At 50.5% G+C, this 22,965-nt stretch overlaps 1 protein-coding gene across 4 annotated transcripts in view; it reads right to left on the reverse strand.

Moving 5' to 3' along the window:
• EXOC6B (exocyst complex component 6B) overlaps window positions 1-22,965 on the reverse strand; it is a 282,178-nt gene that overhangs the window by 32,232 nt on the left and 226,981 nt on the right. The window contains exon 22 of one of the 4 annotated variants that reach the window (XM_058837774.1): window positions 10,555-11,077. The exons of the other annotated variants lie outside the window; for them this stretch is intronic. Within the exon in view, the coding sequence (XP_058693757.1) occupies window positions 10,769-11,077 (309 nt within the window). The 3' untranslated portion in view covers window positions 10,555-10,768. Of the gene's footprint in view, window positions 1-10,554; window positions 11,078-22,965 lie in introns of those variants that run through there. 4 annotated transcript variants of the gene reach the window in all.

The raw sequence follows: 22,965 nt of genomic DNA on the forward strand, positions 1-22,965 counted from the left end.
TCCCGATCCTTCCCAGCCATTCCCAAACCCGCCATTCCCGAGCCTTCCCAGCCATTCCCAATTTGCCATTCCTGAACCTTCCCAGCCATTCCCAATTTACCTTTCCTGAACCTTCCCAGCCATTCCAAATTTGCCATTCCTGAGCCATCCCAGCCAGTCCCAACTCGCCATTCCCAAAAACCCATCTTGCTTTAACGACCCCTTTGGCCCCGTGGGTTTTGCTGTGATTGAAACCCGATATTTTTATCAAACCCAATATTTTTATCCCAGTCTCCGATTTTCCTCGGAGTGCATTCCCCAATCCCCCAATATTCCCAAGATAACTCCAGACCTGGAGCCATTAACCCAGTGCTGAGCCCGCACCCCAAAATCAGCATTATCTCCTGCCTGGTGGGTTGCAGGATTTCTGCACTCTTTCATGGAGTTGATTAATTAATTAATTAATATTAATTATTGACAATTAATCCAGATTGCTCCTCCTCAGGATGAACCCCCGAGGTTGACAAGGTTCCAAGAGTTTCCCTGATGGAATTCCCACCATCAGCTCATCCAACACCTAACAGCTCCATGGAATGGTTCCACTCCAACCAGGAGGCCAAGGAGAAATTAAAAAAATAAAATTAAATCAGGCCGAGAAGAAATTAAAAAATTAAAATAGAACCAGGTCAAGGAGAAATTTAAAAAAATAAAATTAAATCAAGCCAAGGAGAAACTAAAAAATTGAAACAGAACCAGGTCAAGGAGAAATTTAAAAAAATAAAATTAAATCAGGCCAAGGAGAAATTTAAAAAATAAAGTAAAATCAGGCCAAGGAGAAATTAAAAATTTAAAACATAACCAGGTCAAGGAGAAATTAAAAACCAGGTCCATGTTGGTGGAGCCTCCATGGACACCATGGAGCTGCAAACCTCGGGATTCAGCTCCGTGTGGAGGCGAAGACCGGATCACCTGGGGGTTAAAACACCGGGGATCCCCTCCAAAAATCAGGATTTGAGTTAATTTCCTGCCCATCACGGATCAGAGACCCACCCAGGAGGACTCCGAGCCTTCCCGCGCATCGCTGGGCGCTCCCGTATCCCCCCTCCGCTCTCCGCGCTCCGCAGCCTCTGGAATACAAATGACTTTCGCAGCAGAGATGGAAACTCGATCATTAAACTGAGATAACTGAGCCGAGCCCCCGCCGGGGCCCAGCCCAAAGCCAAGATCAATGTTGTGAGGAGGCAGCGCTGTCATTTAATCGATATCCATGTGCAGCCCATTATCCCGGCGCTCCCGGCTGCTCCTGGGAATCCTCCAGCCCATCCCCTCCAGCCGGGTGACGTTGGAGGCGAGCGCTGAAGGGTGGAAGTGTTTAATTTAGGGCACTTCCCGGGACAATCGCAGCGAGGGGAGATCTCCCAGATAAGTTTCACTCCCCACCATCCTTCTGGGAGAGTTTTCCCCCCCTTTTTCTGCCGTCCACCAGGACAAAGGGGCCTTTATGGCATTTTTGAGCCAGAGTGTTTATGTAGTGCATATTGTGGCCGAGCCGCTGTTGGAATATCATCCATTTCCCTCCCCGGAGAGATATTCCAAGGAGCAGCGTGGAATCAACTTTAAACAAAAAGGCCATCTAAATATACAAACCGAGGAGAACAATGGCAGCATTAATTATATCCCAGGCAGGAGGGGATCCAGGGGGAATTCAGAGGCAGGGAAGTTCTTTCTCCGAGATTTATTTCCCTCTCCGGGCGCTCGGAGAGCGGAGCCGGGGACGGAGAGGGAACGTGAGGATGGAGGGATGGGGAAGTGCCCAACAAACTGGGACCCAGACAGGACAAAAGCAGCAGGAGAAGAGAAGCCATGGGATTTGGAAGTTGGAAAAGAGGATTGGGAGCTGGATCCTGCTTGGCTGGGGCAAGGAGTCAACAGCAAAGGCAGGGAGGTGTCCCACAGCTCTGGAGAAAACGGGATTGGATTTAGAACTTCCAGAAGACCTTAAAGTCCTCCCTGTGGGGGATAATATGGAATCATGGAATGGTTTGGGTTGGAAGAGACCTTAAAGCCCATCCCATTCCCACCCCACCTCCCACTGTCCCAGGTGATCCCAGCCCCAGTGTCCAACCTGACCTTGGACATTCCCAGGGATCCAGGTGCAGCCACAGCTTCTTTGGGAATTGGAAGAGGAATTCATCCAGCACAAACCGAGCTCAAGGCACTATAAAACCGTACAAGGGGCCTCCAAAAGATACCAAGTTCTCTTTTTCACTTCTTTAAAGAAGTCTTGCTAAAACAACTCAAAAATCCTCTTTCCATGTAAAGCATCCTCCTTGACGCAGGGCAAAATGGGAATATCGAAGGGAATCCCAAGGATTTGGCCCAAACAGAGACAGAATCTCAGAGAATTATGGAATCACTGAGGTCGGGAAAGATTTTTAAGACCATCGAGTTCCCCAGAACTTCCAATCCCACCATTAAACCACATTCCCAAGTGCCACATCCACAGGGATTTTAAATCCAACACCGCCCCGGTCTGGAGAACCTTTTTCATGGAGAAATTTCCCCTAAAATCAAAACCCAACACAGAATCAATAAATTTCCACCCTTGTACAAAGACATGGAGATGTTTGGGTCGCCATCTGCTTCTGAGGAAGCCCCACAATGTGGATCTGGCTCTCAATCCAGGAGCTTTTATGGGAAGGTGGCCTCAGGGAACCCCCAGGGAGCATCCCACGGGATCACCGGGATCTCACCACTCCCCTGCTCCACCAACAATCCCACCCACAGCACCCAAAACAACAGGAAATCCATATTTAAAAATCAGTTTCCAGGAAGACTTCACCCTAAACCTCTCCAGTGCACAGAGAAGGATTGGAAATGCGTGTTTTCCATGGATTTTTAAGGATAAACCACAAAACCCTGGACTTCTCAACAATTTAACATCAGAGCTCTCAACTGGAGTTGATAGGACTTGGAGCAAACCACTTTAACCCTGCTTTAGCTTTCTGGAATATTTAGGAATCATAAAAATTGGGATTTTTGCAGCAGAAAACTTGAGTAACTTTATTTTACATAAATAAATCTCTTCCTTCTCCTCAGCTCTGTAAACTGATTTTTTTTTAAGGATTATCAAACACTGCCTTAGGGCACAAACCACCCTTCCGGAAATGCTTTTTCCCTGGAAATTTCCTTGTTTTTAACTTGGAAATTTTCCTGCACCTCAGGGCAGTCTCAGGGTGCCAGGCCTACCCTGAGACACCCAACGCTGGGACAACCCAACACGGCCATGGAGCAAATTCCAGCTCAGTTTTCCAGCTCCTTCCCCCTCATGGACACAAATCGGTGGTGGTTTATGCTTCCCGTTGATTTCATGGAATCCTGGAATGGGAACTGCAAGCTGGCTCCATGGAAAACACGAAACCCTTCCCTTGGAGGGTCTCACCTCTGTATTCCCAATTTTATTCTCATCCTCACCTCCCCAAATATCCCTTTTCTCCATTATTTTTGACTAAGAACGTCTTGGCCGTGCTGCTCTGCTGTTCCTGAGCTGGGTTTATCCCAGCCCCATTCCCACTTTTCAGCCTCTTTTCACCTCCTCATGACCTCACCTGCTTCACTTTTTAGAATTTTTTTCCCCCTCCCCTTTTGTCTGGGAGGCCAAAATTTCTGTCAGCAAAGCTTTTGGAGCCACGACTCCCATTTCCAAGCAGGGTGCCCAGAAACAAACCCCAACCCCAAACACAAACCTACATCAGCTTTAAAACCCCCAAAAACAAAACCCCAGCCTAGCAAAACCCGGTTTTATCAACGCCTGCAAGGCTGAGTTCCGTGATCCACGGAGCCTGGAGCGCCTCATCCATTGGATATTTCTGTGGTGCTCTAACTGCAGGAACAAAACCAACTTTTTCCAGGGCCAGCACTTGTTGGATTTGGAAATCCTGACCATGACCATCATAAATTCCACTTGTCCCCTTCCCGGAGCCAGAGGAACACGTGGAGCGAAGCTCCTGCTGGCAGCTCCCTCCCAGGGGTGACACAGCTTGGGAAAGACGCAGGGGTTTAGAGGGAAAAATACAGGGATTTGTAGGGAAAAATACAGGGATTTATAGGGACAAATACAGGGATTTAAAGGGACAAATACAGGGATTTATAGGGACAAATACAGGGATGAGGTTTGTGCACTGCCTCGAGTACCCCGGGCAAAAAGGATCCAAACATCTGCCTGGTTCAGAGGATCACGGAATGATTTGGGATAGCAGGGAAATTCAGGATCATCCCATTTTTCCTGTTTTCCCCTTCTTTTTTCCTCCCCCCTTTCTGTTTTTTTTTTTTTTTTTCCTTTTTTGAGGGGGTCCTTTTTCATCACCTGCATTCTATTTTCTTTTTTCCATAATATTTTGATTTTCTTTTCCTCCCTTGCTTTTTCTGTCTCTTTTTGATTTCTTCTATTTTCCCTTTTTTCTTTTTTCCCCCTTTTTGTCTTTTCTCCTTTTCCCCCTTTTTTTCCTTCCTTCCCTTTTTCATTTCCCCCTTTTTCTTTCCCTTCCCTTTTTCTTCTCTCCCCATTTTTATCTCCCTTTTTCCCTTCCCTTCTTTTCCCGTTTTTCATTCCATCCTTTCTCATCTCCCTCCTTTTCTCCTCCCCTTTCTCTTTTCCCACATTTTTTATCCTTTTTTCCCTTTCTTTTCCCTTTTCATTCCACCCTTTTTTCATTTCCCCCCTCTTTTCCTTTTCTCTCCCCTCCCCTTTCTTCCATTTTTCCCCTTTTCCTCTTTTTTTCCCCCTTTTCCTTATTTTTCCTCTTTTTTTCCCCAAAGATGAGACCTGTAACAGCACAAGGCAATCCCTAAAGCTGAGGGCATTTTCATAGAGCAGGAATAATCCCCAAAAAAAGATTCCTGGGTCCTCCCAGCCCCTCCCTGTGGCTTAATGACCTCTGCAGCTCATTAATATTTATTAATACTAAAGTTGCTCTCCTGCCTCACATTCCCCTTTTCCATCCATTTTTGGCTTCATTCCCCCTTTCCAACCCCGTGGTGGGAGCACGAGGCTCTGGGACACCCATCAATAATTTCGCAGGGTTTCTCATTCCCAAAAAAACTGTTTATTTGGGAAAAAAACAACCCCTGAATTCCACTCAGGAGCAGGGAGGGTTATTAATATTGCAAAGTACGAGAGGGGGGAGCATGTGAAGCCAAACTCCTCCAGAGCCCCAACAGCTGCAACGCTCCAGAGGGATCAATCATCCCAAAACGGGATCAAAACAACACATCTCCGTATTTCTGAACAAAAAAACAAATCACCTGTGCTCAACTGTGCCATCAATTCCATTGAGGAATTCCATCGGCAGAGCGGGAAGAGGGCAAGGAACCAAATCTCTTGCGTGGCCACTCGCGCCCCGAGTTTGCCACGTCCATCTCTACCCTCACCCTCATCATCCTCCTCCTTGTCTACTTGGCAGGTTTCACTGGATTTGGGAATTCCCAAGGCACCAGAAAATGCTGGGAAAGTGGTAAAAGCTGGGATTTTTTTTTGAGGGAACGTTGGGAGTCTCAAGGTTGGCCGTGAGCTGCGAATCTCCGCGGGTGGCGAACGCTCGGAGGAATCCTCGTGCCGCCAGCCCGGAGACGTGACCGCGCTGTCCCCCGGCCTTCCCCAAGTGAAGCGCGTCACAAGGTTGGGTTTTCCAGCAGCGTTCCCGGCAGTTCACGGCCCCTCTTCCCAAGCCAAGGGATCCCAGGCTCCCTTTGATCTGCTGGGCTCTCCAAAGCCGGCAGCGAGAGGAGCGGAGTCAATAATTGATGGAGGTTTGCTGACAAGAGGCTTTGGCTGTCTGAGTTACCTTTCCCAGACCACTCAGAAGTCATCCAGAGACTCAAATCCATTGTTTTTCCCTAAAAAATTCTCTGGGATAAGCCTTCAAGTGAACCAAATCCGTGAGCCAGGGTTTGCTTGCTCACACTGATGGGAAGTCGGAGCAAGGAAAGGACCAAGGGGAGCACGGCTGGGTCCTGAGGCAGAGCTGATCAAGCAAAAAAATTCAAGGCATGAAAAATTCCCATGAAGCCAGGCTGGGAGAGCTGGGAATGTTCCCCTGGAGAAGGGCAAAATGCAGGGAATGCTGAGAGTCCCTGCAGGGGCTCCAGGAGAGCTGGAGAGGGACTGGGGCCAAGGGCTGCAGGGACAGGAGCCAGGGAATGGCTTCCCAAGGGAAAGGGGAGATTGGGCTGGGATCTTGGCAAGGAATTCCTGCCTGGGATTCTCCAATTCCCAGATTTGCTGGGGCTGACCCTGGATCCCTGGGAATGCCCAAGGCCAGGTTGGACATTGGGACTGGATCCACCTGGGATGGTGGGAGCTGTCCCTGCCCATGGATGGGTGGGAATGGAATGGGATTTAAGTTCCCTCCCCCCCAACCCATTCCATGATAAAATCTGCCCAAGAGGGGCAATCTGGGGGTTCACAAGGTGTCCTTGACTGTTTCCAGCTGGAAACTGAGGCTCTCTGGCTCAAGTTGAGTCACTGAAGGGCACAATGTCACCGAGATGACGCCACATTAGGTTGGTTTCTGAACTGGTGGAGCAGAAAGCTGCACCATTATCCCTTTGCCCATCCCCAGGAATCCCTCCAAGAGCTCCTGGCTTGGGTTTCCTCCTCCACTGACAGCAGGAAAAGCAAAAACCCAAATATTTTTATCCTACAGCCTCAACCCCTTGATCCCAGAACATTTTGCAAACACCACTGGGCGTGGATTCCTCACCCTGGGGTGCTGCTGGTGTGACTGGGAGCTCTGTGACCACAAACTGCTCCCCACGACCCCTCCCGCTCCCCCCTGTCCTCCCTGTCCACATCCCAGCCCGTCCTCGTGGTGCCAAGGCTGGCTCAACCCTAATTGACATCATGTGTGCACGGGGCCGGCTGTGCCGGAGACTCCCATGGCACCGAAAAGCCGCGGAAAAATCCAATAATCAACCCCAAAAATCGCCTTTTCCCTCCCCGCTCCGGCGCGGGGCCTGTGCGGGAGCAGAACCCGGCGTCCGCCCGTTGTTAGGCCCAGTTTAAATATAGATCCAGCTCTGAACAGATGAATAATTGCGGTGCTTAAAACGTCTGGCTAATCTTTAGCAGAGCTGCAATCAATCACCGGTGTCAGACTGGGACGCATTTCTCAGTTTCATACACAAAACCTTCCTTCAAATGCAAACTATATCCACTTTCAGGGCCTGGCCCGCCTTCCCCATCTGATATTAATGGAAGAGCTCCCGGCATGAGGAGGCTCCGGGCGGAATTGATTTGGATTTTCAAAAAAAAAAATGGAAAAAAAAAAAAAATGAAAAAAGAAAAAGATCCGTTCAGTCGGGAATGACAGTCCTAGGAAAAAAAACCCTGAGCTGCTGAAGGGGGGATTTGGATGGGTTTGGAGCTTCGGGAAAGAAAACACAGGGAACACGTTCGGCTGATCCAGCTCTTTGCTCGCCGACGGAGCAGCAAGGAAAAGCCAAGTCTCTGGCTCAGCCTAAATCCCTGGAGCACTTTGCGCCCTCTGGCCTTATGGTCTCTCCCCTGGAAGTGCCTCAAAATGGGGGAATATGAAGTAAAAATTTCTGTGTTGCTGATAAATTGGACATTTTTCTTAATTAGCAGCTGATATTCATTAATTTGAGGATCAACGGCCCACTCTGCTCCTGGTCCTGGCTATCCCAAAGCGTTGCCCATCTCCTGGTGGACAATAATCGATGTCCAGCTTTCCCAGGAGAGGATTCCTCATGCTTTCCCATTTTCCTAGAGAGCAGCTGCAGTTTTTCCTGCAGCACGGGGCTCGCACGTCCCTCCTCGGATGGAAGGAAGCCCTAACCAAGCAATCCTTTCATCCCTTAAGTTAATTAATCTGAGCTCTGCCCGACCACGGCTCCACAGAATCATTCAGGATGGAAAAGACCCACCCAGTCCAACCATTAAACCAGGAATTACACATGGATTGAGCACAGGGACTCAGGTCAGACCCATCTTCCAGAAGAGCCAACTCTGCTCATCCAGGAGACGGAAGAACTCAAGCAGGAGAACCAGCTCCAGTCCCCTTCTCCCCACCAAGAGCTGGAGAGCATCTGGAGACCCTCCTGAGCTTTCAGAGAGTGAAGCTCACCAGTTTCTCCAGTTTCACCGCCAGGATTATTTCCCCACCTCATTATGGCCAAGACAGAAAGGTCCTGTCACCGTTTCCCATATTAAACCAGAAAACGCCGGAACTGGCAGCAGTGGAATCAGGAATTGTGCTGGCTCCTGGCACCAGACCATGCTGGATCCCAGGCCCCATCTGAAAATCATTGCCTGACAAAGTTCACCGAGTGTTCTGAAGCTGTCAGAACCCTCCAGGTTGGCTTGAGATAGGAAGGAACATGATCTGATAGACCCTAAAGAACTCAGAGGGGACACGGGCAAGCACAACCCTCGTTAGGTGCCTCCTGCCACTTCTTTCTCTCCAGAATTCATGATTTTTTTACAATTTTTTCATTTATTGGTGTTTTTTTTGTGGGCAGACTCTGAAAGGCAGAGCGCTGACATCTCCCAACAAGACCACGGGCTGCCCCAAAATTAAAACGTGCGAACTCTGAAGGTGGTGATGGTATCTGGGGGCCCTTCGGGGGTGGAAAGTCGATAAAATCTGGTGAGTAATACCTGGATTTTTCATCAGCTGCCATCTGAGCACGAGGGGAGATGTGAGGTTGAGGTTTGCTCCTCCAAACACCATGTTTGACTCATAAAACACTGTTCTCTTTTCTTTCCTGGTTCAGCAACCTGGCTCTCATCACCTGGGCATGGACGTGCCCCTTTGGTGAGGTCAGGAATTCCTGCCTCCCGTCGCTCCCGGCCCCCCGTGCGCATCCCCTGCCGCTCTCATTGAGCTGTAACCCAAAACTGGGCTGATTTGGGTCCTCTCAGGAGATAAAACAGAGTACAGCGAATCACCCAAGCTTTGGTTTGGTTGGTGGGCAGTTGCCTGGGGGGTGTTGGAGCATTTTTGTTGGTCCCTCCCAACTTTCAGGTTTATTTCACAGAATTCCTCTCCATTCTCCATCCCTGGGAACTTCCAGTGTTGGGTTGGACAAGGCTTGGAGCAAACTGACGCTGTCCTGGCTGCCTGCGGGCACAGATGGCCTTGGACCCCTTTCCAACCCAAACCATTCCATGATTCCACAACCATCCTTGTTCTTATCCCCACCAGCAAACCGAGGAAACAACAGCACTGCCACAAACCCAAGGAAAACCTTCGGACGCTCCAGGAACTGCCACCACCAAGGTGTCCCTGACCTGATGTTTGATATTCCCAACCTCAAATCCGTAATCCACGCTGGGAACGTCTGGGCCAGCGGTCCCAGACTCCGTGACCGGCACAGCCGGAGCTGCAGCCGTTCCGCGGAGGATTCGCGCTCCAAAAAAATGTTGGCTCCCGTTTTTGGCTTCCCCTCTGCCGCAGGCAGGTGTGAGCCCAGCCCAGCCTCCCCTCGGAGACACCCCACCGTGCGGGAAGCACTGGAGGCTGCTCCCTTTCCCCGTGGATCAGATAAGTCCTTGTGGGAATTTTGGCAGCGGAGCTCCGAAGATGAGCTTGGCTCCGCTCCAAACAGTTGGAAGCACCTCCGAGGCAGGATTTGTCTGATAAGGGATCTCTGGCTTCCTCCTTCCCTCTGCCCCGGCACGTCCGTGGCTTTGCTGATCCTGTCACGCTCCTGCCCCACAAGGTCAGCACCAAGGACGTGCTGGTGGAGCCGCCCGTGACCCCAAATCCGCGCGTGGATGACAAACCCCGCGGGTCTGGATGGAGGCTGGAAAGGATCATGGAATGGTTTGGGTTGGAAAGGACTTTAAATCCCATCCAGTCCCACCTGTGCCACGGGCAGGGACGCCTCCCACTATCCCAGGGTGCTCCAACCTGGCCTTGGACACTTCCAGGGATCCAGGGCCAGCCACAGCAAATCTGGGAATTCCATCCCAGCCCCTCCCCACCCTCCCAGCCAGGAATTCCTTCCCAATACATAATTAGGAGGTCATCCCTGGGAAACAGTTATGGATTTATACCATAGAGGTACAAAGGATGGGGATAAAACGCATTTGGTCTGCTGGAGGTTTCAGGAGGACCTTGTTACACATCTCTGAGGTTTCTCACCATCCCTTGAGGTGAGCTGAGGTTTAAGGAGGGTCAAATGGCGTTCCCAAGGTAATGGCAGCAGAGCAAGTCCGAAGCCAGGGGAAAAGCCCTGTTTTTCTCTGTTTTTAAGGATCTGGAGGACCAAAACCCCCAGAAACCAAAGATCTGAGTCATGAATTCAGGGATCTGGTAAACAAATCCCACGTGCAATGGGCGATCCAGAGGGATCCACCCCACACACCACTCCATAGATTCTCCTGGATATTCTCACTTGAAATGTAGGGCAAAGAGTGGATTTATTAATTTTGAAGCTTTTACCACCTGAACTTTCTGACTTGGGGCTGGTAGGAGATTTGGGATGCCTCTGGAAGAGAAACTCTGAAGGAATCCAGCCGAAAGATCCCTAAAAGCTTTTAACGTATGGTAGAAGCATTTTTTCTTCTCGTGCAAGAAAGGGACACTGGGATATTAATCACGGATTCCTGCAGCATCAATTACTGGGGTTGCAATGGTCAGGATCAAAATGAAGCAAAACCTGCCAGTCAAAACACTGAAAAACCTAAAATTCCTCCTGTCTCTCGTCCTTCACGACGATCCGGAGCTACTCCAAGCTGACACCAGTGATTCCTCCAGGCTGTAATTCAGCAGCTCGCTCTGCAGCAAGGCCTCATTGCTTTGGAAAAACAGAATTTATTAGGAAGGCTCCCAGCCATCCACTCTTTGCCAACATCCAAACCGAGAGCAGATTCTGCAGGGAAAGGTCTGAAATTTTCTCTCTCCTGTGGGAAGCCGAGCTGGGAAGCAGGAAAGGTCACGGTTCGTGAGCTGCAGATCGGTGGGTCACAGGAAATTTGCCTTGTGGGGGGATTTTCTCCAGCTGCTACCACGGAATGACTCTGGCTGTGGAATGAGTGTCCCTGGAGAGGCTCTGCCGGGCACAGATTGCACAGCTGGAGAGAAACAGGCAGGAAAGTCCATGAAGGGCTGGACAGTGGGATCTAAGAGGGTCCAGCTCCCATTTACCATCCTGCGTGGGGCAGCTGGCCCTGCCCATGGATTGAGACGATTTTGAGGTCCCTTCCAACCCAAACCAGGCCATGATTCCATGATTTCATGATTCCATGAACACAAGGCACCCAAAACTCAAGAGCCGAGGCTTCCCGTGCTGGTGCAGCCCTCTGGAAAAGCCAACGTGCTTGACGTTGGACTTGGAGAACTCTTTGCACGCAGTAAACACAAGGAAATTAGGGCAGGATGGGAGCAAGCAGATTGTAAATCCCAGCTCTGGTTTGCTCCCTGCTCATCACCCCTCACAAACGACCCCTTTCATTGCCACTAAAACCATTTGCCCAATTGTCAGCAGCAGCAGGAGACTCGTGGTGCGGAATTCCTGAAAAACCAGCAACAAGAACACGTCGACAGCAAGAGGCCTTTGGAAATCTGCATTTCTGGGAAGTTTCCACCCCGTAAACACCACAGGAGATCGATCAGGGCCCGGAATTCTTCTGCTTTCTGTTCTGACTTAGTTCTTGCGCCTGTGCCAGTTGACACAAGCGAGGGAGCGCGGGACGAGGGACAGGGACGTGGGGGTGCAATCCTGGAGCCATTTTGCTGCCCTGGGACTGGAGAAAATCCCTCCAGGAACAGCGGCTCTTGCTCAACGCACGCACAGCGTGCCCTGACACCTTCCTGGAAAGGCGCTAAAACCTCTTTTGTTCTTCACTGTCACCCTGACATTACGAGAAATTAAAGCCAGGAGCAGTTTTAAACCCGAGAGGAGCATTTAAACCCGAGCTGAGACGAGCGTTTCAACCCCTGCCACCTCGGAACGTGCTCGGGTCACTCCTGAGGGATAAATCAGGAGTATTTTGGGGCTGGCTCGGGGCTGGGGATCCCCACGGGCTCCAGGCAGGAGCTGTCACAAAGCCGCCCAGATGTCAGCTCTGCCACGGCCACCCTTCCAAGGGAGGATCCGCGGCGTGGCCGGCGGCCAGGTGGGGGAACAAAAGGCGCCTGCTGGGTTTTTCCTGCCGTTATTCAATCCTGGCTTAGCGGTCACGGCCGCCTTCGCCTCCTCGGCTCTCCGCTGACGGATGCTCCGCGCCCGGCCCCGCCACACGCGACGGGGTCTCACCTTCCTCGGGCTGCCTGTTCTCACCTCCGCGCTCCTGCGAGGCAGCCCAGGCCAAAATATAATGTTCCTTAGATTTGCCGGATGAGAGCGCGTTAACAGGCAGATCTTTCGAAACTTTCCCATTCTTCTGGTAATTTATTGATGAAAGGATTCCTCGTGGGTTAGGCAATATCCCCGCGGATGAAAGCCTGGCTTAGGTTCTCTCCTTTCTTCCCCCTCGGTAACGTACACCTCCTCTCGGAGGGCCCCTGATGAAAAATTCCCTGCCGGCCTGGCTGTGCTGCCAGCGGTGCTGCTGATGGATCGTGTTCCTCTCTACCTGCTCCGATTCATCAGGTTACAGCTCCAGCCTGCCAACAAAGCCTGGCCTCACACCTCAGCCCAGGCCCGAAATCCAACATCCCTGTCGGGCGAGGGCTGCCCCAGCTTGAAACCCAGCCTAGGAGCCCGGAGAGGCCTCTGCCATCACTTCAGGTGAAAAGAATCCTTCACTTGCTCCACCTCCCGCTTGTAAATCCCGTTTAAACTTCCAAACTGCCAGGGATGGAGCGGAGTGCCAGCCTGGGTGGTGGGAACGGAGATGGAGGAGCTCTGCTGCTCTAAAACACCATCAGCGTGTGAGCTGCCGGGCTGTAAAACCAGCACAAAGCTTCCCCTCCCGCCCCGGCAGCGCTGCCTGGAAGTTTAATTTCTGTTTTTAATGATCTGAGACACTCCTGAGTGAAAGCTGGGAGAGAAACACTCCTAAACACGTCACAAATGCAGCGCCTGGCCAGGCAAAGTTTATCACTGGGAGTAACTCTCATCTCACCAGAGGACAAGGCCCATCGATCTCCTCGGTGTTTAAACCCAGCTTAGTGGTCCTTAGGATTTTACTGCGGGGGAGTAAATCCTGGCTGTGAACTTGTCTGATGGAGCACTTCCATCACCCACTCACCCCGTGACCGACCAGGCAGCTCCAGCTGTGACCGAGTGTCACAAACCCACCTCGAAAGATGGTTTAAGACATTGGGAACAGGTTGGGTTTGCACCAAAAAATGGATCTGGGGGGTTTTAAAACAAGGAACCGAGGTCACCGTTCCACCAACGGGCACACAGACACAGACTGGAGTATGGATCCTGTGGTGGGAATTGCTGGGTGCAGCTTTCTTCTAAATTTAATTCAAACCAAGGATGTCCCAGCCCCGGGGCCAAGAGCAGGAGGACGTGGAGCTGCTGGAGAGAGTCCAGAGGAGGCCCCGGAGCTGCTCCAGGGCTGGAGCCCCTCTGCTCTGGAGCCAGGCTGGGAGAGCTGGGAATGTTCCCCTGGAGAAGGGCAAAATGCAGGGAATGCTGAGAGTCCCTGCAGGGGCTCCAGGAGAGCTGGAGAGGGACTGGGGCCAAGGGCTGCAGGGACAGGAGCCAGGGAATGGCTTCCCAAGGGAAAGGGGAGATTGGGCTGGGATCTTGGCAAGGAATTCCTGCCTGGGATTCTGCAATTCCCAGATTTGCTGGGGCTGCCCCTGGATCCCTGGGAATGCCCAAGGCCAGGCTGGACATTGGGATTGGATCCAGCTGGGATAGCGGGAGCTGTCCTTGCCATGGATGGGGTGACACTGGATAAGCTTTTAGGATCTCTGAGTTTTTAGGATTCTGTTCAGTGCTGCTGCTGGGCTGGACCATGGGAAGGACACAACCAGTTCCAGCTTTGCTCCATCCTCTCCTTGTGCTCAAAGCAGAACCAATTGCTCAACTCCTCCTTCTTGGCTTAACCTTCACCAGACGACCAAATTCTGGTGAAATGAGGTAAGGGTTTCACCTGTGGGAACCACAGGCAACTTCTGCAGCCAAATTCCTCAGCAGAGCAGCTCCAGCGCCGTAATTGCGTTGTCACTCATCATCAATGTCACGGAGATTATTCAGCAATTAACACCAACTCCCGAGAATTGCAGCCCTGAGACAAAACCAGGGCGTCTGGAAAGGCAGAGATTTTTAACTCATTATTGCTTTTCCAACAAAACTCAGAGGCCACGAGGCTGGGGCTACAGTACCGAGACTCGAGCTCGAAAAAGGAAATATGTTGTTGTAATTGTAATAATGATAATAAAAATAGCAGCAATAATAATAATAATAATAATTTTTTAAAAATAGAACCAATAAGTAAGATCTACTCCATGCTTTGGATTTTCTCTGTAAGAAAACCAGGAACTTGTTAAGGAATTTTCTTGAGCAATGCTGGCAGGTCTGGAGCAGGGTTGAAACTCGCAGTTCACTGCTCACAGGTGAAAAAACCCGTTTCTTCCCATTTTTAGAGTTATCACCAAATTCAAATGTAGTGGTTGGCGAAACTGGCTTCCTTGTGGTATCTTCCTATCAATTGATGTGGCTGTGGAGGTTTTGGGGGCTTATTTTTAAATCTGAACCAGAAATCAACAGATGAGCTCGAATAAAAGCCTCAAATCCCACGAGGTAGGACACACCCTGCAACAGCTCTACAAAAATCAAGGACAGAAGTTGCCAAATATCATCCAACCCTTGAGCTTCCCAACTCCCAAAATGATCTGTGGAAATTCCCCTCCTTCCCTCTTCCAAGTACCACTGGGAGAACTGCTGGAAATGAGGTTTCTCCACCATTTCTTCTGCTCCTCTGCGTGACCTGGGGTGGCCGTGGCTCTCTTTGCCCCAAACCCAGCGTGTCGCTTGCTGTGAATTACAGCTGGATTTCCATTTTCCCGAAATGCCCAGAAGTAACGGATTAACACCGGCCAGGATTCCCTGCAGGAGCAGAGATTCTCCGAAAAGCTCCAGCAATGAAAGGAATGCGCACGGAGGGACCGGGGAGAAGAAGGAGCGACTTCAAAAAAAAAAAAAAAAAAGGGGCCGTAACATCTGGCTTAGTTTAGCCTAAAGCTACGACCAAACCACAGTCGCCACGGCTCCACCGGCACCGCGCTCTGGAAAAATCCCACAGCTCCGGGATGACACTTGGGAGCCGGAGCGGCAGCGAGGAAATGTCGCTTGATGAGGTGTCAAGGAAAACCGACCTCGCCGAAACAGAACCGACGGCACGGGGCTCGGATCCCCTGGGAACGCCATTCCACGGCAATTCCGGATGTTTCTGGTGAAGGTGAACGTGTTCGACACCAGCAGAGACGTGGTCAAGCTCTGAGGTGTTTGGCTGAGAACCTCCAAGAGTCCCAAAAGTCCGAGGCCAAGAGGTTCCTCCGAAAATTCACGTTCTCTGTCTCAGCACTCCTTTTTTAACCCTTTCTTCCAGCGATTACATGGGAAAAACTCACAGGAAGCAGCTCCAACTGCCAACATTATCGTGGAATCATGGAATGGGCTGGGTTTGAAGGGACCTGAAGGATCATCTTGACCCACCCCATTCCATGGACAGGGACACCCCCCACTGTCCCAAGCACCTCCAAGCCCCGATGTCCAACCTGGCCTTGGGCACTCCCAGGGATCCAGGGGCAGCCACAGCAAATCCGGGAATTCCAGATTTTCCACCCTCCCATCCAGGAATTCCCTCAATCTAAACCTCCACCCTTGCACCTTAAAGCCATTTCTTTTTGTCCTTGGAGAAGTTCTTCTCATCTCCTTTCACACCCTGGAAGGTGCTGAAGGTCTCCCTCAAGCCTCCTCTCCTCCAGGCTAAGGATCCATGCCTTGGAAAACACTTCCCTGACTCAGGGCATTGAAGCCAGAGGAAAACAAGGCTGCTGAGGTCACCAACACCATGAGAGTTACACAAAACCACCTAAATTCATTCACTTTTAAGGCAAAACTCACCGCTTTAAAGGTCAGCTAAATGAGCTGGGGCTTAACTTGGTCCCAGCCTAATTTAAGAATTCATAAAAGTAAGTTTAGGCTTCAGGACTAATTTTGGCAGGAGGAAACTGCTCCTGAGGTCGTCTCTCTCAAGATGCTGTTCACACCTTGAAAGGCGACGGGAAAACATCATTTAATATTGACAGATTTGATGATGTCACTATAAAAACGGCCAAAGTGACCCGAAGATGTTGATAAAGGCTCCATCCCAGGCAGGATGAATGTGGCATTGTAGGGAAATCTGGGAAGCACAGGAGAGCTCCTCATTTCCCTGGCCACAGGCGAGGAAAGCTGGAGCAGAGCTGGAGGACGCGGGGTGGGAGACGTTGCAAACAAATCCGCCAACCCATCCGGCACCTCTCCCGTGTTTTCAACCTGGCATTCCCAAGGGTGCTCGCTTCTCTGGAAGGCAGCCCGGTGGTGCTGCCCTTTCCCTGGAAAAACACCACGCTCCCGGGATCGCTGGGATTCTTCCCAAGGCAAGAGGGTGGCAGGAGCGGTGTGACATCTTGTGTGAAGTGAGCCGTGCTGGGGTGGTGGTGGGAGGGCTCCGGGAGCCTCAGCGACCTCCCAGATCCGGCTTTTCCCTGATCCTGCTGGTGGCATCTCTAGCTGCCCATTCCCGCATCAAAGCTCAGCTCCCAGGAATCATGGAATGGGTTGGGAAGGAAGGGATTTAAAGATGATTCAGTTCCCTCAATACCACCCCATCCATGGGACAGCTCCCACCATCCCAGGTGGATCCAATCCCAATATCCAACCTGACCTTGGGCATTCCCAGGGATCCAGGGGCAGCCCCAGCAAATCTGGGAATTGCAGAATCCCAGGCAGGAATTCCTTGCCAAGATCCCAGCCCAATCTCCCCTTTCCCTTGGGAAGCCATTCCCTGGCTCCTGTCCCTGCAGCCCTTGGCCCCAGTCCCTCTCCAGCTCTCCTGGAGCCCCTGCAGGGACTCTCAGCATTCCCTGCATTTTGCCCTTCTCCAGGGGAACATTCCCAGCTCTCCCAGCCTGGCTCCAGAGCAGAGGGGCTCCAGAATCCTGGAATACCAGACTAGAAGCTCTTTCACCACGTTCCTGCCTTCTGCCACAGCTGCACCTGCAGCACCTCTGGAATCTGGGACAATTCCAGGGATCCAGGGACAGCCACAGCTTCTCTGGGAACCCTGTGCCAGGACCTGCCCTCCCTTGAAACCAGGAATTCCTTTCCAAGGGTCACTTGGGAGCTCAGAGTTCCACAGGAGCCTCTCCAGAGGCAGCAGCACTTCCATGGGATGGACTCATGTCCATGAAATCCGAATGCCATCACACACACAGCCACTTCCAGCCTTTCTGATGGAAGACAGATTTAAGCTCCTTTGTCGGAGCCAGGCTGCTGCATCCAATCCTTCCCCAACCCCCCAAAAAAGCTGATTTCATTAAGAGATCCGATTGCAACCCTATCATTTACCCAAAATAAAAAAAAAAAAAAAAAAAAATCCCTTCAGCGTAATCTACTTAAAAACCCAAATCTCATTTGTAGGTTATTAGAGCTGCTCCCGTCTGTGACATCCGGGCACGGAGCTCCCAGGAATTTTGAGGAGTCAGAGCTGGTTTTAGCGGAGCATTTGGCCGAGTTTCTCCTCAGCTGCCGTGGCAGCCGCAAACAGCTTCCCGAAAAGACAGTGGAAAATCTGGGAATAAAAACCCAAATAAAAGCGACGGCCCTAACGAGCTCTGTGCCGGTTTCAGGGCCGATCACTCAGCTCGTTGTCAGCTCCAGCTCCAGCCTCCATCCATCCGTGTGTTTTCCATTTATCCCAGGCTGACAGGAGCAATAATCCCGGCTCTGCTGCTGCGTGCAAACCACCCACCGCACTTCAGGGGTTGTTGGCCATCAGCAGCCAAAACGACCCCGTTCCATCCCAAATTTTCAAGGATGTTTTAGAAGAGGAGTTTCCAGTCCCACGGGAGTTGACAAGGAGAAGTTTCACTCATTAAAAGGAAAAAAAAAAAAACCCTACCTTTTTTTTTTTTACCCCCAATTACTGCTTGGCTTTCTCTCAATATCCACAAATATCCAGAGTTTTCACGGAGGAGAGAAGGAAACTGAGGCACGGGGAGTGCGGCCAAGCATGGAGCATCATTCCCGCCAGCTCCATCCTGATCCCGGGAGCCTGGATCCCATTAGTGGCTTTGGCAGGGTCCTCGGGCCGGGCTTTGCTCCGGGGACTGGAAGTCGGGACTTTCCTGCTCCACGCTTCACATTCCAGCCCCGCAGCGCTGCCACGGCCGGGCTCGGAGATTTGGGAACGGTGAGGGATGGGAGAAACGGGATAGCGGGAGAGGAGCAGCCTCTGCTCTCCAGAATTAATCATCAGGAACACCGGTAATTAATTTTTCATGAGCCTGGACCTGCGAGCCAGGTGGAATCTCATCCTTAGACACTTCCTTGGGACAAGAAGGAAAAGCTTGGCCAGCCAGCAGGGTTGGAATGTTTTCCCAAACTTTTTCAACCCAAAGCCAAGAGAAAACTTCAAAACGACCCTCGGGAGCAGATGGATCCCACCCCTGGAGCAACCTGGGATAGCGGGAGGTGACCTTTGGAGGCCTGGAAGGAGATGAGATTGAAGGTCCCTTCCAACCCAACCTGTGTTCCATGGTTCAGTGACAATCTGGGAAGGCGGAACTTTTTATTTATTTTTTTTTTATTTAAAAAATAAAATAAAATAAAATAAAATAAAATAAAATAAAATAAAATAAAATAAAATAAAATAAAATATATAAAATAAAATAAAATAAAAAATATAAAATAAAATAAATAAGATATAAAATAAAATAAAAATAAAATATAAAATAAAATAAAATCTAAAATAAAATTCAATAAAATTCAATAAAATAAAATCTAAAATAAAATACAATAAAAATAAAATAAAATAAAATAAAAATAAATTTAAAAATAAAATAAAATAAAATAAAATAAAATAAAATAAAATAAAATAAAATATAAAAAAATAAAATCTAATAGTTAAAAAATTGTATTTTCAGGAACATGCTTGTCTCAAACGAAAAGATGAAGTTTCTGAGGTTGATTTTTGGGACCTTCCAACCTAAAGACAAATCCAGAGCAAAAAAAAAAAAAAAGGCCCAGAACCTTCTCAAAGTGATCAGCAAAACACAGGAAAAACAACCATTTCCCAGTGGGAAAAAAGGGTGGGAAGGGAGTCCAAAGAGATTGAGGAGGGTCTGGAAAAGGCCCTGAGGAACCTGGTCTGCCTTGGCCTTGAGTCCTGCTCAGGAGAGAGGCTCCTTTGTGGCCAATACTCTTGGTGGTCATCCTCTGGAATATTTTCTTTTCCCAAAGAAATTGGCGTTATTTCAGATATCCCACCCTAAGAATCTCATTGGATCTTGGATCTGTTTCATTCCCGCTGCTCAAGGAACTCCAGGGGTTGCAAATGGGATGGAGTGAGGCAGGGTTGAGCAAGGAAAGGAGAGATTTGGGGGAAAAATGTGATAGGAAAGAGCAAGCAAATATGAACAGAGAAGGATGAGTCTGCTTGATCAAAGGTATTGGAATCTGCCTGGAATTGGGAAAATATCCCAGCATTCCCAACTAGAGTAGAAGCTAAATGCAGTTAAACATAAACCACCAAGAATTTAATTCATAACTAGGGCCAGATCCTGACCAGAAGTTAAAAAAATCCCCGTCTTTGGCTCCATTGGGAAAATTCCCTCCCGGATTTTCCACTCCAGGTCTCCACCAGCATTGTTGGTGCTCATTGCCATCGCATCCGGCCTTCCTCAGGACGCCAGAGCTGGGAAAACCTTCCCGGATATATTCCTGAGGGAATTCCTGCTGGAACTGGCATTCCATGTGTCCCAGAGAAAGCAGCACAAAGGGAACCCTGCTCCCTCCAGGGGCTGCCCTGCTGGGGTCCCTCCTGCCCTTCCAGGCTGGAGCAGCTCTCCGATTCTCATTAAAAGAGAATTAAAAGGTTGATTTAAGGGAAAGCCACCCTAAATTATTTAAATTCTGCAAACAGATCCCACAGGGAATCCGAAGGAGGTTCCCAACCCTGGATCCAAATGGTTTCCACTCCTGGCAGGTTGTGCCAACACTTGGCTCCCGTCCTTCAGGCCGACCTTTAGCGAGGCATCAGCAATCCCAAAGCTGCAATTCCACGCTCAATTCCTGCCCAAACTCCCCGCCCTGCCCCAGTCAGACCTGGAGCATGAATCCCGTCACCCTGAGCTCCGGGTGGGAACTCCCACACTCCATGGGGAAGGAGAAATCCCAGGAGAAATCCCCCTGCTCTTCGCCTGAAGTGTCAAGCAAAAAACCTCCTGCAGGAATTTCCTTCCCTTTCCTGTCCGTGTCTCACCTGGGGATGAGATCTGAAACTTCAGGGCGAGCAATAATTGACATTATTCCCCAAAATCCTGCAGTGGTTGGATTGGCTCCACAGCCTCAAAATGCACAGAAAGATTCCCTGACTGACCTGTCCTGCTCCCAAGCCCCAGACTGGGATGCCCAGAGAGAAATGAAGCAAATCCAACTTGAGTCAGTCAACAACCGGAGCCAAACGAGTGTGGAACGTGAGGATTCCCTTGGAGCAGCGAATCCCACAGGAGAAATGAGGAAATCCAACCAAACCATTCCCAGGTTCACGTTTTCACCTCCCATTTCTGTCCTGTTTCACTTCTCCAGGCAAGGAGGCCATTGAGCCTTGGAAAATACAGAGCTGGAGCTTGGGCACACCAGAAAAAAATCCATGGAATCATGGAATGGTTTGGGCTGGAAGAGACCCTCAAGATCATCCTGATCCCACAAGCAGGAACACCTCTCACAGTTCCAGATGGATCCAAGCCCCAGTGCCCAACCTGGCCTTGGGATCCAGGGGCAGCCGGAGGAAATCTGGGAATTGCAGCCCAGGCAGGAATTCCTTGCCAAGATCCCAGCCCAATCTCCCCTTTCCCTTGGGAAGCCATTCCCTGGCTCCAGTCCCTCTCCAGCTCTCCTGGAGCCCCTGCAGGCCCTGGAAGGGGCTCTGAGCTCTTCCTGGGTTTTTCCCTTCTCCAGGTGAGCATTCCCACCATTCCCATTGGGAAGTGGGGACTGAGCTGCTGACGGGGAGTAAATTACAGCCCTGCACGGACTCTGCTTCCTCCAGTCTCCCCCTCTCCCACTATATCCTGATTTTCTGGGCTATTTTTTACTCCTGGCCCTGCCTAACGAGCTGCTGACTGCCTTGGCCACCTCCAAGCCCTGACAGATGGCTCCACACGCTGCCGTTAATGTGCTGGAAAACACCCCTGGATGGATCCAGCCCTTCCCGACCCCAGCACGGAGCTCCGGGGAGCCTTCCCGGAGTGGGTCTCATTTCACTGCCTTGTGCCTTTCCCCACTATTTATATCCTAAGCGTGATCAGATGAGAGCAGGAATATAAAAAATATTCTTTCCACAGCCCATGACATCACCTTTTCCTCTTGGAAAAGTCGGTAACTCCATACATTTTCATGCACGCAGCCCCACATGGGCTCTGCTCTCCCCTTACAGCAGCAGAACATTCCTGTCCATGAAAATTAAAGGATAATCTATAGGAAAAATGTGCTACTGGAGAGAAATTTGTGCTGGAGGCTTCTCTGCTTTCTATTAAGGGCCCTTTGGAAGGAGTTTCGAGTGGCTGAAAGGCAGAGGGATAATTAAATGGCCTAAATTATGGCTTTAAACAGACAGAGGGCAGGGTTGGATGGGATTTTGGGAAGGAATTCCTCCCTGTGAGGGTGCCGAGGTCCTGGTGGAGAGGTTGTGAACTCCTCACCCCTGGAAGTGTCCGAGGCCAGGCTGGACGGGGCTTGGAGCAGCCCGGGATAGCGGGAGGTGTCCCTGCCCGTGGCAGGCTTAGGTGGGATGGAATGTCCTTTCCATCCCAATCCATCTGGGATTCCAAGGAAATTCTGGGATCAAACAGAAGCCGAATTTCCCCCAGACTCATCCCATGAACCTGCTGCCACAGCCAGCCAGAGGGACGAGGTTTGACAGCCGCTCGGGACCTCTGTCGCTCCAAACACCAATTCCCACCTCCATCGGGGCAGGAGGGAAAGGAGCATGAACTCGGGGTGACCTCCAAGAAATCCCTGAACCTAAAAATATGACAGACAAACTGTTTCCACTGAGAGCTGCTATATAAAACCACCCCGGCTGAAAACTCCTCTGGAGCTAACCTCAAACACGAGGCGCATTCCAGCCTCGCTGTTTTCCTCTGGCATCCCGGAATGTTCGTCTCCAGGACAGAACTGGCTGTTCAAACCAGCCCCTGCTCCTGCAGAAGTGATTGTTTTCAAACACTTTGGAAAAGCAATCCCGCACAGGGGCTGCATTCCAGGCAGGATTCCCTCCCCCCTCCAGGTTTTAAGCATTAAGAGGAGCAGAGCAAGAACAGACTTTGTCCACTTTGCTTCCAAGTTGCCGCAAATTAGAGGGAGAAAAGACATTTTTTGGTTTCTTTACAGCACGGAGGGTCATAGAATGGTTTAGGTTGGAAAAGATATTCAAGATCATGGAATGGTTTGGGGTTTTAAAGATGATCCAGTGCCACCCTGGCATGGGCAGGGACACTCCCGCTATCCCAGGGGGCTCCGAGCTCCAGTGTCCAACCTGGCCTTGGGCATTCCCAGGGATCCAGGGGCAGCCACAGCAAATCTGGGAATTCCAACACAGCCCCTCCTCACCCTCCCAGCCAGGAATTCCTTCCCAAGATGCCACCCAAACCTCTCCTCTTTTCCTTTCAAACACTTCCCCCGAGTCCTGCCCATGCCTCCAGTCTCTCCCTTTCCTTGGAATCTCCTTTGGGCTGCCCGGAGCCCTCTCCAACCCCAACCCGGAGCGGTCCAGCCATGGATTCCTGC

The sequence above is a fragment of the Poecile atricapillus genome, chromosome 4 (genome assembly GCF_030490865.1).
Source record: "Poecile atricapillus isolate bPoeAtr1 chromosome 4, bPoeAtr1.hap1, whole genome shotgun sequence".
Taxonomy (NCBI): Eukaryota; Metazoa; Chordata; class Aves; order Passeriformes; family Paridae; genus Poecile; species Poecile atricapillus.